Consider the following 12,496-nt stretch of genomic DNA (forward strand, 5'->3'; position numbering starts at 1 on the left):
TGGCTCACGCCTATAATCCCACCACTTTGGGAGGCCAAGGCAGGAGGATCCCTAGAGCTCAGGAGTAGAGACCAGCCTGGGCAATATGGAGAGATCCTGTCTCTACAAAAATAAAAAATATAAAAATGAGCTGGGCATGGTGGCACATGCCTGTGGTCCCAGCTACTCAGGAGGCTGAGGCAGGAGGAGCACTTGAGCCCAGGAGGTTGAGGCTGCAGTGAGTTGTGATCACACCACTGCACTCCAGTCTGGGTGACACAGGGAGATGCTGTCTCAAAATAACGGTAATAATAAATATCTATAAAATAAAGATAATGATATCTTATCAAACTACTTAATCTTTTCAGTGCCTCATTTTTCTTATCTAGCTATACAGATAAGAAAAATGAGGCACTGAAAAGATTAAGTAGTTTTGAGTTTTCACAGGTAGGAAATGACAGAGCTATGATTTGAATAAGGCAGTTAGGTGCTAGAATCCATGTACTTAACCACAATGCCTGAAGCATAATTCTGAACTGGGCAATCAAAAGGGGATCACCCACATTTCACTGAGTGAGGCAGGAATTGCCTGATGGAGGAAATTTTTTTCGTTCTAAATTCAGGAAGAAGGCTGTTAAGCCCAGGCCTCTGTGGGGGATGGGAGTTCTTTGTTCTGTGATGCAGTGATGACCTCAGGGTAAACTGCCACAAGGCTAAGGGAAATGGAATGGCTGCTGGAGGACCTGCTCAGGGCTAAGGGGGATATGGGGCTTCTCTGGGGCCAACTGACCCATACCCTAGCCTGCAGACACTGCGGCAGCAGCTGCTTCCAGAGTCCAGGAAATCTGGTGACACTATTCTTATTCATGGTTTGGCAGATTCGGAGATGGTGGCAGCTTGGGAGGTTGCGACAGCTTCATCCCTGGTGCTCTGGGAATATGGTGCAAGGCAAGGTGGGTGACCTGTGACTGTACAGCTGGATGAATGACTGCTGACACCACATGTGAGGTCATTGGTATGAATGTGGGCCCAGGTGAGTGACTATAAGCCCTAGATGTGAGGCTGGGTGAATAACCACTGACATTAGATTTGAAGCCAGGTGAGTGACCATGGACTCTAGATGTACAGCTATATGAGGGAATACTGATCCAAATGAGGACTGGGTAATGACCATTAATACTAGATGAGCAGCTGTGTAGGTGACTGACCACACATGTGGGATTGGTGAGTAACTGTCCACTCTGGGTATGGAGTAGACTGAGTGCCTCGTAACAAACCCTGTGTATCCAAATAGGCTTCATGCCTGAGAGTATCTTTCTCTACTTCCCAGGACCTACCACTTCTGCACCATGTGGCCTTCCTTGATCGCCTGTGCAAGCAGAAATCAGAAGTGGAGGAAGGGGAAGAGGAGGAGGAAGAGGTGGAAGACGAGGCATCTCTGGATCCACTGAAGCCATGTTCTCCTACCAAAGAAGCTCCCACTGGAGAGCAAGCCACTCTAGCCCCACCCCAGCCATCCTGTGGTTCTGAGGGCCTCCTCAAGGCCACAGGGATACCAGAGCAAACAGTCACGCAGCCCGTGAGCCCTTCAAGATCCTTCCCCATCTTCCAGATTCTGACCAGCTTTCCTGTGAGGCACAAGATAGCATCAGGCAACCACCGGCAGCAGAGAAAAAGCCAGCTCTTCTGGGGTCTCCCCTCTCTGCATAGCGAGTCCTTGGAGGCCATCTTCCTGAGCTCAGGTGGCCCCTCTCCTCTGAAGTTGTCTGTTTGTTCTTCTGTCTTCTTCAACAAGCTTGCCTTCCTACCTAGGTCCAACCTGTTGCTTCCCCAGTATCACTCCTCAGCCCAGTTTTCTACCCATGAGGCCCATACTATGGAAGATCTAGAAGGGATGGCCCCCGATCCTCAGCTGCTTCCACCTCCATCTTCTCCTTCTGTCTCATCACTACCCCTCCATCTGAGGTCCTTCCCTGTAGACCACAAGGGAGTTTTATCTGGCGCTGAGGCACCCACACAGTCCCCTGGAACCAGTCCCCTGGAAGTTCTCCCTGGATATGAGACTCAGTTGGAAACCACAAGACACAAAAAGATGCCCCAAGCTTTTGAGCCTCCGATGCCACCCCCCTGCCAATTCCCAGCTTCTCTGTCAGAACCCAAAGAAGTTAGCCCTGAAGGAGGACTTACTACATCTAAGGACTTCTTGGGAACCATGGGATACAAAGAGAAACCTCAGGCCTCTGAGTCTTCACTGCCAGTCCCTTGCCCTTCCCTGGACTCCCTGCCAGAACTCCAGGGAGAGAGTTCCCTGGAAAATCCATCCAGATATAAGCCCCAGTGGGAATGCACAGAAAACTCAGGAAACCTCTGGGCTTTTGAGTCTCCAGCCTTGGACCTCAATCCAGGGCTCTCTGGAACCAGCCCTGAATGTGTCCCACCAAGATCTGACACACCATGGAAGGGCATGCAGAGTAGAGAAAATACTTGGGTCCCTGCAGACCCAGTTTCACCTCCCGGCCTTCGCTCAGTCCCTCTCCTGGAGTCTCTAGTAATGGGCCTCCAGGGAGTCCTGTCTGAATCCAAAACTTTGTGGGAGACCATGGGGCAGAAAGAGAACCTCTGGGCATCTGATTCCCCAGACCCTGTTCATAGCGCATCTCCAACTTCCCTTATGGAGCCACACAGAGTTATTCCTGGGGAAGGCCTCACTACATCAGAAGCTACGTGGAAAGACACTGAGCATTCCAGGAATTCCTGGGTTTCTAGGTCTCCATCTCTGGCCCTCAGCCCACTCCCAGCTCTTGCACTGGAGCCACTCAGAGTTAGATCCATGGGGGTCCTGTCTGATTCTGAAGCTAGATATGGAAACATACGAAAGAGAAAGAACTCCTGGGCCTCTAAGCACCCAGTTTGTAACTCACCCCAAGACCTGCATGGAGTCAGCCCTCTGGGAGTCTTGTCTGATTCTCAGTCTACTGTAGGGGAAATGGAGCAAAAAGAAAACTGTGTTCCTGTGTTCCCAGGTGGGGGCTCCAATCCATCCTCAAACTCTGTTTCAAAGTCCCACATAAGTGAGCCTATTGCAGACCAAAGCAACTGTAAGCCTGATGGGGAAGCAGTGGAGCAAAGAACGAACCACTGGGCCACTGAGCTCCCAGCCCCCAGGTCACTCTGTACTCCTCTACCAGAGCCACACATTGACCTTGAATTTGTGTGGAGAAATGTGCAACAAAGAGAAGTTCCCCAAGGCCCCAGCCCTCTGGCAGTGGATCCCCTACACCCAGTGCCCTGGCCTCCCACCCTAGCTGAAGCTGTGAAGATTGAGCGCACTCATCCTGGTCTACCCAAGGGACAGACGTGCCCAGGGGTTAAGGCAGAGGTCCCACACTCCCAGAGAGGGACTGTCCCAGAGGTGCTCACCCATCCTAGGATCCATGCCTGGCAGTGGAGTAGAGAGTTGAAACTCAGGCTGAAGAAACTGCAGCAGAGCTCTGCCTCCAGAGCCCTTGGACCAAGTCAATCATTTTGCAGCTCCCCTATTCTGAGCTCCACAATTCCAGACTCCTGGGGACTCCCTTCCCGCCCACCACAGCAGATTTATCCCCCTAATCCATGCCCCCACTCTTCAAGTTGTCATCCTCAAAAAGTTCAGGGCACAGTACCTCAGCCTGTCCAGTCCTCCCACTGTCATCACTCCCAATCCTCTTCCCAGATTCAGTCACAGGAGTCTGGCAGGGCAGAACAAGGATCTCAAAGAGGGGAGAAAATGAAGGGGAAGATGGTGAGCCAGGTCCCATTCCAAGGGTCATTTGTACACATGGAGGCTGGTGTGAACTATCCATCTCCGGGCCCAGGAGAACCCTCAAACTCTAAGGTTCTGGTCTCAGACAAGAGAAAGGACAAGGCTTCAGCCATATCCTCAGCCAAAAAAGGAGAGCACCCTAGAAAACCCAAAGCAGGAGACCATAGAGGAGGGACTGCAAGGTTGGGGTTATCCACAGTCACAGGGAAGAACCACCCCGCCCAGGCCAGAAGCCTAGTAGAGGCCCCTGTAAGCACATTTCCTCAAAGGTATCAACACAGGGGCCAGAGCTCTCAACACACTGCTTTTCCCCAGCTGCTTCTCCCCAAAGCTTCGGGTCCCCAGGATCAGCCAGAGGCAGGTCTGAGAGCAAGTGACATCCTGACTCCTCACCACTGTAAGCACTGTCCTTGGGCCCACATGGAGAAGCATCTCTCCTCCCCTACCCTCAAGGCTTCCCTTGCCAGGGGTTTCCAAAAGGTGTTAGCCAAATGCCTGGGTAACCATCGACCCCTACCCACCAAATCTAGTCAGTAGAGAAAAGGCTGGTAATACTGGCACTTGGTATGCCAAGACCTGAAGCCAAACCAGGGGGATGGTGGGGATGTGGAGACAAGAAATGGAAATTCTAATAAACTAGCTGAATTAGACAAATCCCATTCATGTCTTCTTTGGAATCCAGGGTACTGAAAATGTCACTTCCCAATTCTGCTGCAGCCATATCCCCTCAGGTTCAAGTCCCAGAAGTATAGCACTCAGGATTCTGCAGGCTTAACTCTCTTTTATGGATCTTCACAGATGATCACATCTGGAGTCCACACATCCCTACTCTACGGGGTGAGGCTACAAGGCCAGGTCAGCATAAACCAGAGCCGCCCTTGAGAGGGAACGACTTCACAGCATGTGGACAAAAAACTACATCCATTCACATGAGCACAGGTAGCCTGAGTCTAGGCAACTGTGCTTGGTCTTGGGTATTCTCTTCTTCATCCACTTGACCCATAAGTTTTCCACGTATCTTTCTGACCATTTCTTCTCAGCCCTCTGCTCTTTTCTCTCCCTGGATCAGCTCATCCATCTCCAAGGCCATGAAAACAAGTGCCTTTTAATATGTCTAGTAACCATCTGGATTTCTATAATCACCTGGTCATATCCTCTACCCATTTTCTAACGCACTATTTGTTGGATATTGTATTAGTCAACGTATTACACTTTTCTACGGCTGCTATAACAAATTACCACAAAACAAATTTATTTTGTCAGAAGTCTGACACAGAGCCTGGGTGCAGTGGCTCACATCTGTAATCCCAATGCTTTGGGAAGCCGAGATGGGCTGATAGCTTGAGCCCAGAAGTTTAAGACCAGCCTGGGCAACATGGCAAACCACTGTCTCTACAAAAGAAGAAAAAAAAAATTAGCTGGGCATGGCGGTGCACGCCTATAGTCCCAGCTACTCGGCAAGGTGAAGTGGGAGGATGATCTGAACCAGAGAAGTCAAGGCTACAGTGAGCCACTGCACCACTACATTCCAGCCTGGGCAACAGACCCTGTCTCCTCTCGGCAAAAAAAAAGTCTGACACATTCCTCACAGGGCTAAAATCAAGGGGTTGGCCGGGCTGCATCCTTTTCTCTAGGCTCTGGGTAGGATTCACTCCTTGCCTTTCCCAGTTTCTAGAGGCTGCCCACGTTCCTTGGTTACTGATCCCCTTCTTCTATCTTTAAAGCTAGCAAAGGCAAGTCAAGTTATTCTCACAGTATATCACTCTGACCTCTTCTGCCTCCCTCTTCCACCTTTTTTTTTTTTGAGACGGAGTTTCACTCTTATCACCCAAGCTGCAGTGCAATGGCACAATCTCGGCTCACTGCAACCTCTGCCTCCTGTGTTCAAGTGATTCTCCTGCTTCAGCCTCCCGAGTAGCTGGGATTACAGGGATGCACCACCACACCTGGCTAATTTTGTATTTTTAGTAGAGATGGGGGTTTCTCCATTTTGGTCAGGCTAGTCTCGAACTCCTGACCTCAGGTGATCCACCCACCCCGGCCTCCCAAAGTGCTGGGATTACAGGCGTGAGCCACCACGCCCAACCTTACCTCTTCCACTTTTAAGAACCCTTATGATTACACTAGGCAAAGCTGAATACTCCAGGACACTTCCAATTTAAAGTCAGTTGATGGCCAGGCGCAGCAGTGGCTCATGCCTGTAACAGTCCCAGCACTTCAAGAGGCCACGGCAGGTGGATCATTTGCGGCCAGGAGTTCAAGACCAGTCTGGCCAACATGGCAAAACCCCATCTCTACTAAAAACATAAAAATTAGCCAGGCATAGTGTGTGTGCCTGTAATCCCAGCTACTCCGGGGGCTTAGGCAGGAGAATCGCTTGAACTCAGGAGGCGGAGGTTGCCAAGATCATGCCACTGCACTCCAGCCTTGACGACACAGCCAAGACCCTGTCTCTAAATAAATAAATGAATAAAGTCAGTTGATTAGCAACCTTAATTCCATCTGGAACCTTAATGCCCTCTTTCCATGTGAAATAATATATACATAGGTTCCAAGGATTACGATGTGGGCATCTTGAGGGCCATGATCCTGCCTACAGAGATACTAACCCAATCTGTTATGTATGTTCCAAATATTTTCTTCCAATCTGTAGCTTACTGTCTAATTTTATGGTGACTTCTACTGTATCAAAGTTAATTTTTTTTATGTAGTTAAATCTACCAACATTTTACTTCATGACTTCTAAAACATTTTCTCCTGGCACTTTGATAATTTTGCATATTTATGTTTTAGATTACTGATTTTTACGGTATGAAGTGATAATCTAACCTTCCCCCAAATCATGTCCAATTTACCAATACCATTTTTAAAAAATAGAATGTCTTGAGCCCATTCCATTAAATATGGTGTACTGTAAAAACATGAGTCATTTCTAAGCATCTCTAGGCTTCAGGTCCCCATATCCAACAGCATACCAGACATCATCTCATATTTGACTTGTCCAAAAACATATTTTCCCTTTAACCTTTTCCTCCAACATGCCCATTCCTATCAAAAGGCATGACATCCATCTAAATACTTAAGCTTTGACTCCTCTCCCTGATCTAATCCATCATCAAATCTTGTCAGCCAGGCTCAGTGGTTCATGCCTGTAATACCAGCACTTTGGCAGGCTGAGGCAGGGGGATCATTTGAGGTCAGGAGATCGATACCACCCTATGTGATACCCCATCTCTATTAAAAACACAAAAATTAGCCAGGTGTGGTGGTGGTGTGCACCTGTAATCCTAGCTACTTGGGAGGCTGAGGCAGAAGAATCACTTGAACCAGCAGGTGGAGGATGCAGTGAGCTGAGATCATGCCACTGTACTCTAGCCTGGACAACAAAGCAAGACTCCATCTCAAAAAAAAAAAAAACTTGTCAATTATTCCTATGAAATGTATTTCAAATCCATCTTCTCCTCTCCATTTCCACCATCACTATTGTCTTAGTCATTATTTCTCAGTAAATTGGTTGCTCTATTCCTTCTAATCCATCCTGCACATGGCTACAATTCTCTGGAGATCAACTGCCCCGATCTCTTCAACAAGTGTCATAAAAGTTTGAGTAAAAGGCTAGGAGTAGTGGTACACGCTAAATCCCAGCTACTTGGGAGGCTGAGGCAGGAGAATCCCTTGAGCCTAGGATGTAGTGTGCTATGCCGATTGTAAACGGACTGATGCTAAGTTTGGCATCAATATGGTGACCTTCCAGAAGTGGGAGACCACTAGTGCCTAAGTAGGGGTGAACTGGCCCAGGTAGGAAACAGAGCAGATAAAATTCCTGTACAGATCAGTAGTGGTATAGCACCCGTAAATAGCCACTACACTCTAGCCTGAGCAACAGAACAAAATCCTCTAATTTTTTAAAGTTTGAATAAAGGAACCTAACAGATACCAACTTGTGGACCTAAGTTGGATATTGGTTTGGTCCAAATAGCTGTGAATGACATTTGGGTCTGTTGGGGGAAACTCTGAATATGGTATGGGTATCTAGATTGGTTCTTGACCTCTAGAATTTTGCTTTTAGAGAAAGGGTCATGCTCTGTCACCCAGGCTAGGGTGCAGTGGTGTGATCACAATTCACTGCAGCCTCTAACTCCTGGGCTTCAGTGATCCTCCTGCCTCAGCCTCCTGAGTAGCTAGGACTACAGCTGTGTACCACCATGCCCAGTGAACTTCCTTCTGCCTCGACCTCCCAAAATGCTGGGATTTAGGCATGAGCCACCACTACCATGCTCAACCAAGAACATTTACATAAAGGGAAAGGTAAAGATACTGACCAAGACCAGGGGCGGTGGCTCACGCCTGTAATCCTAGCACTTTGGGAGGCTGAAGTGGGCGGATCACAAGGTCAGGAGATCGAGACCATCTTGGCTAACACGGTGAAACCCCATCTCTACTAAAAATACAAATAAATTAGCCGGGCGTGGTGGCGGGTGCCTGTAGTCCCAGCTACTTGGGAGGCTGAGGCAGGAGAATGGTGTGAACCTGGGAGGCAGAGCTTGCAGTGAGCTGAGATCACGCCACTGGACTCCAGCCTGGGCGACAGAGGGAGACTCTGTCTCAAAAAAAAAAAAAAAAAAAAAAAAAAAAGAAGATACTGACCAAAACCAAAAAGTTATAATGCAGTTTGATCTCAATTTGGTTTAAAAATACCACATGTATAGACACATACACAAAAAAGATCCAGAAACATATGCACTAAAGTTATTAAAATAGTGATGACCTGCGGATATTGGAAATATTTTTTAAATTTTGCTTATAATCAATTTCTTTCTTAGACAGGGTCTCATTCTGTCACCCAGGCTGGAGTGCAGTGGTATGATCACTGTTCACTGTGGCCTCTACCTCCTGAGCTCAAGTGATCTTCCCACCTCAGCCTCCCAAGTAGCTAGGACTACCAGCACACACTACCATACCCAGCTAATTTTTGTATTTTTTGTAGAGATGAGATCTTACCAAGTTGCCCAGTCTGGTCTCGAACTCCTAAGCTAAAGCGATCTGCTCACCTCGGCATCCCAAAATGCTGGGATTACCAGTGTGAGTCACCATGCCCTGGCCTATTTTTCTAAATTTCTACAATGCACATTACTACTTCTATAAAAATAAAAAGTTATTTAATGTAAATTGTCTATGCATAACCATGTGCATGTGATTGATAATATTGTATTGTACACTTGGAAACTGTTGGATGACTTACTTGGTTTTTTTTTTTTTTTGCCACAAGAAAGAAATTGAATTGTTTTAACACCGAAATCTAAGTCACTTTCTTGCCTGAATCCTCCAGATGACCCACACCTGTAGGAAAGTTCAGTCCTGGCATTTGAGGGTCTTCACAACATAGTTCCTGATCTCTCCAAATTTACCACAGACTCTCTTGCTAGTCTAACTTTAAGCTTTATGAGCAAGTGCTGTACTTTCTGACCTGTGCCTCAAACTCTTCTCCTCCACTTCTCCACGTCAAGTTTCCCACCTTCCTTTAAGGCCTAGAAACCGTATTTTATATGGTACTGCCTTCCCTGCAGTCCCACTGAAACACTGTGTGCCTTGTTGACAACTCCTGTTTCCTGATAGTAAGGCTTTAACATGAGGTTCTCTGAGGTCAAGCCCAAATTCTCAATTGAGTGTTCTTTCCACTCTATCATATTCTCTCTAGTCTGTATATTTGGTTGAGAATCAACCAGTCAGAAGGTACATGCTGCTTCCTTGTGTCACTGTTCTGTTACAAAGCTTTATTTAGCCCAAACCTGTCTATAGGGTCTGAGTCCAAAACTCACCACCTGCTGGCCAAGGGTGGAACTAAAGGTACTTTCCCTCTCCGACTACTATGATCTCCAAAGACAATGCAATTCTGAATTTCCATTTTACATGGGAACGTGAGTCCATACTTCTCTGAGTAGCTTTATATAAAAAAAAATCCAAATCCTATATTAAGTATTTTAAAGCCCTTAGTGGGTTGTAGGGCTAAGCAAGGGTTAGCAAAGCACTTGACATTTGCCACAGTTCAGCTGAAATGGAAGACCTGCATCCTTCATGGGCACTGTGTCCACTGGACTTTCAGGGGAATTTGTAGCATCAGTACCTTAGATCGATCTATCTATATATACGTATAGATAGACAGATAGCTTTTTTTTTTTTTTTTTTTTTTTTTTTTTGAGACGGAGTCTTGCTCTGTCGCCTAGACTCACTGCAAGCTTCGCCTCCCGGGTTCATGCCATTCTCCTCCCGAGTAGCTGGGATTACAGGTGTCCACCACCACACCCGGCTAATTTTTTGTACTTTTAGTGGAGACAGGGTTTCATTGTGTTATCCAGAATGGTCTCAATCTCCTGACCTAGTTAGTGGTCCACCCGCCTCGGCCTCCCAAAGTGCTGGGATTACAGGTGTGAGCCACAGCGCCTGGCCAGACGTAAACATGTTTTAAGATACGAGGTATACTGTTCCATCTTTGTTTTTGCCTCTATGGCATACTGCTGGTCCTCTATTTGATACCATATTCTTGGTCAGAAATCCAACCTCTAATCGCAGTGTTTACCCTCTATAAAGTGATCAGCTACAGTAAGATCACATTCCAATTTCTTTCTAGGAATAATGTGAGGGGAAAGATGGACTGCCTACACAATTTGCCTCTTGGTTTAAGTATGCAGGTTTCTGCAGTTTAGAAAGCATTTTTCAATCATTTTATCAGACTAAGAAACTTGAGGCCCCAAAAGAGCTATCACCTTGTTCACAGCTATACAGGTATAACTGGCAACTCACATGTAGAAGAATGAAACTGGATCCTTATCTCTCACCTTATACAAAAATCAACTCGAGGCCTGGTGCAGCAGCTCATGCCTGAAATCCCAGCACTTTGGGAGGCCGAGGTGGGAGGATCACCTGAGGTCAGGAGTTTGAGACCAGCCTGGCCAACACGGGTGAAACCCCGTCTCTACTAAAAATACAAAAATTAGCCAGAGGCATGGTGGTGCATGCCTGCAATCCCAGCTACTTGGGAGGCTTGAAGCAGGAGAATCACTTGAGCCCGGGAGGCAGAGGTTGCACTGAGCTGAGATGGAGTACTCCTAGGCTGGGTGACGGAGGGAGACTCCGTCTCAAAAAAAAAAAAAAATCAACTCCAGATGGTTCAAAGACTTAAATCTAAAACCTGAAACCATAAAAATTCTAGAACATCAGAAAAACCCTTCTAAACATTGGCTTAAGCAAAGACTTCACGACCCAAGAATCCAAAAGTAAATGCAACAAAAACAAAGATAAATAGATGGAACTCAATTAAATTAAAAAGCTTCTGCACAGCAAAAGAAACAATCAGCAGAGTAAAAAGACAACCCACAGAGTGGGAGAAAATCTTTGCAACCTATACACCCAAAAAAGACTAATATCCAGGATCTACAAGAAACTCAAACAAATCAGCAAGAAAAAAACGATCCTATCAAAAAGTGCTCTAAGGACATGAATAGACAATTCTCAAAAGAAGATACACAAATGGCCAACAAACATATTAAAAAATGCTCAACATCACTAATGATCACAGAAATGCAAATCAAACCCACAATGTGATAACACCTTACTCCTGTAAGAATGGCCATAATCAAAGTCAAAAAATAAAAGATGTTGGTGTGGATGTGGTGATCAGGAACACTTTACACTGCTGGTGGGAATGTAAACTAGTACAACCACTATGGAAAACAGTGTGGAGAGTCCTTAAAGAACTAAAAGTAGAACTACCATTTATTCCAGCAATCCCAATACTAGGTATCTACCCAGAGGAAAATAAGTCATTATATAAAAAAGATACTTGTAAACGCACGTTTATAGCAGCACAATTTGCAATTGTAAAACTAATGGAACCAGCCCAAATGCCCATCAATGAGTGGATAAATTGAATTGTGGTATAACTGAGGTCAGGAGCTCAAGACTAGCCTGGCCAACACGGCGAAGCCCTGTCTCTACTAAAAATACAAAAACTAGCTGGGTGTGGTGGCATGTGCCTATAATCCCACCTACATGGGAGGCTGAGGCAGGAGAATGGCTTGAACTCGGGAGGCAGAGGTTGCAGTGAGCCGAGATCATGCCACTGCACTCCAGCCTGGGTGACAGAGGGAGATTCCGTTTTTAAAAAAAAAAAAAAAATTTGTGGTATATATACATACCAGGGAATATTACTCAGCCATAAGGAACGAAATAATGGCATTTGCAGCAACCAGAATATCATTATTCTACGTGAAGTAACTCAGGAATGGAAAACCAAATATCGTATGTTCTCACTTGTAAATGGGAGCTAAGCTATGAGAATGCAAAGGCATAAGAATGACACAATGGACTTTGGGGACTCAGGGAAAAGGTGGGAGGGGGGTGAGGGATAAAAGACTACACATTGAGTATGGTGTACACTGCTCAAATGACAGGTGCACCAAAACCTTAGAAATCACCACTAAAGAATTTATGTAACCAACCACCACTTGTTCCCTAAAAATCTACTGAAATAAAAAATACCAAAAGTGCAAAAATATCCATTTCGCAGCATGAGTTCCAGAGCTGCTCCAGTTTAATCAACCAATATAAGTATCATGCATCCTTAAAGATTTTCTATGTAGACCAAAAGGGAGCCTGGTCTTGCCTCGTATAAAGTCTAGGATGACTAATACCAGTGTTGATCATAATTCTGAAGGA

General features: G+C 46.1%; 1 protein-coding gene across 1 annotated transcript; it reads left to right on the forward strand.

The window, feature by feature from the left end:
- Nucleotides 1–688: 688 nt before the first annotated feature.
- On the forward strand, nucleotides 689–4,409 carry SPATA31G1 (SPATA31 subfamily G member 1). The gene is made up of 2 exons (XM_011748100.3): nucleotides 689–932; nucleotides 1,310–4,409. Exons 1-2 carry the CDS (start codon nucleotides 702–704, stop codon nucleotides 4,316–4,318), a joined length of 3,240 nt encoding a protein of 1,079 aa, XP_011746402.2. The 5' UTR covers nucleotides 689–701; the 3' UTR covers nucleotides 4,319–4,409.
- The last annotated feature ends 8,087 nt before the right edge of the window (nucleotides 4,410–12,496 follow it).

This window comes from Macaca nemestrina, chromosome 14 (genome assembly GCF_043159975.1).
Source record: "Macaca nemestrina isolate mMacNem1 chromosome 14, mMacNem.hap1, whole genome shotgun sequence".
Lineage (NCBI taxonomy): Eukaryota > Metazoa > Chordata > Mammalia > Primates > Cercopithecidae > Macaca > Macaca nemestrina.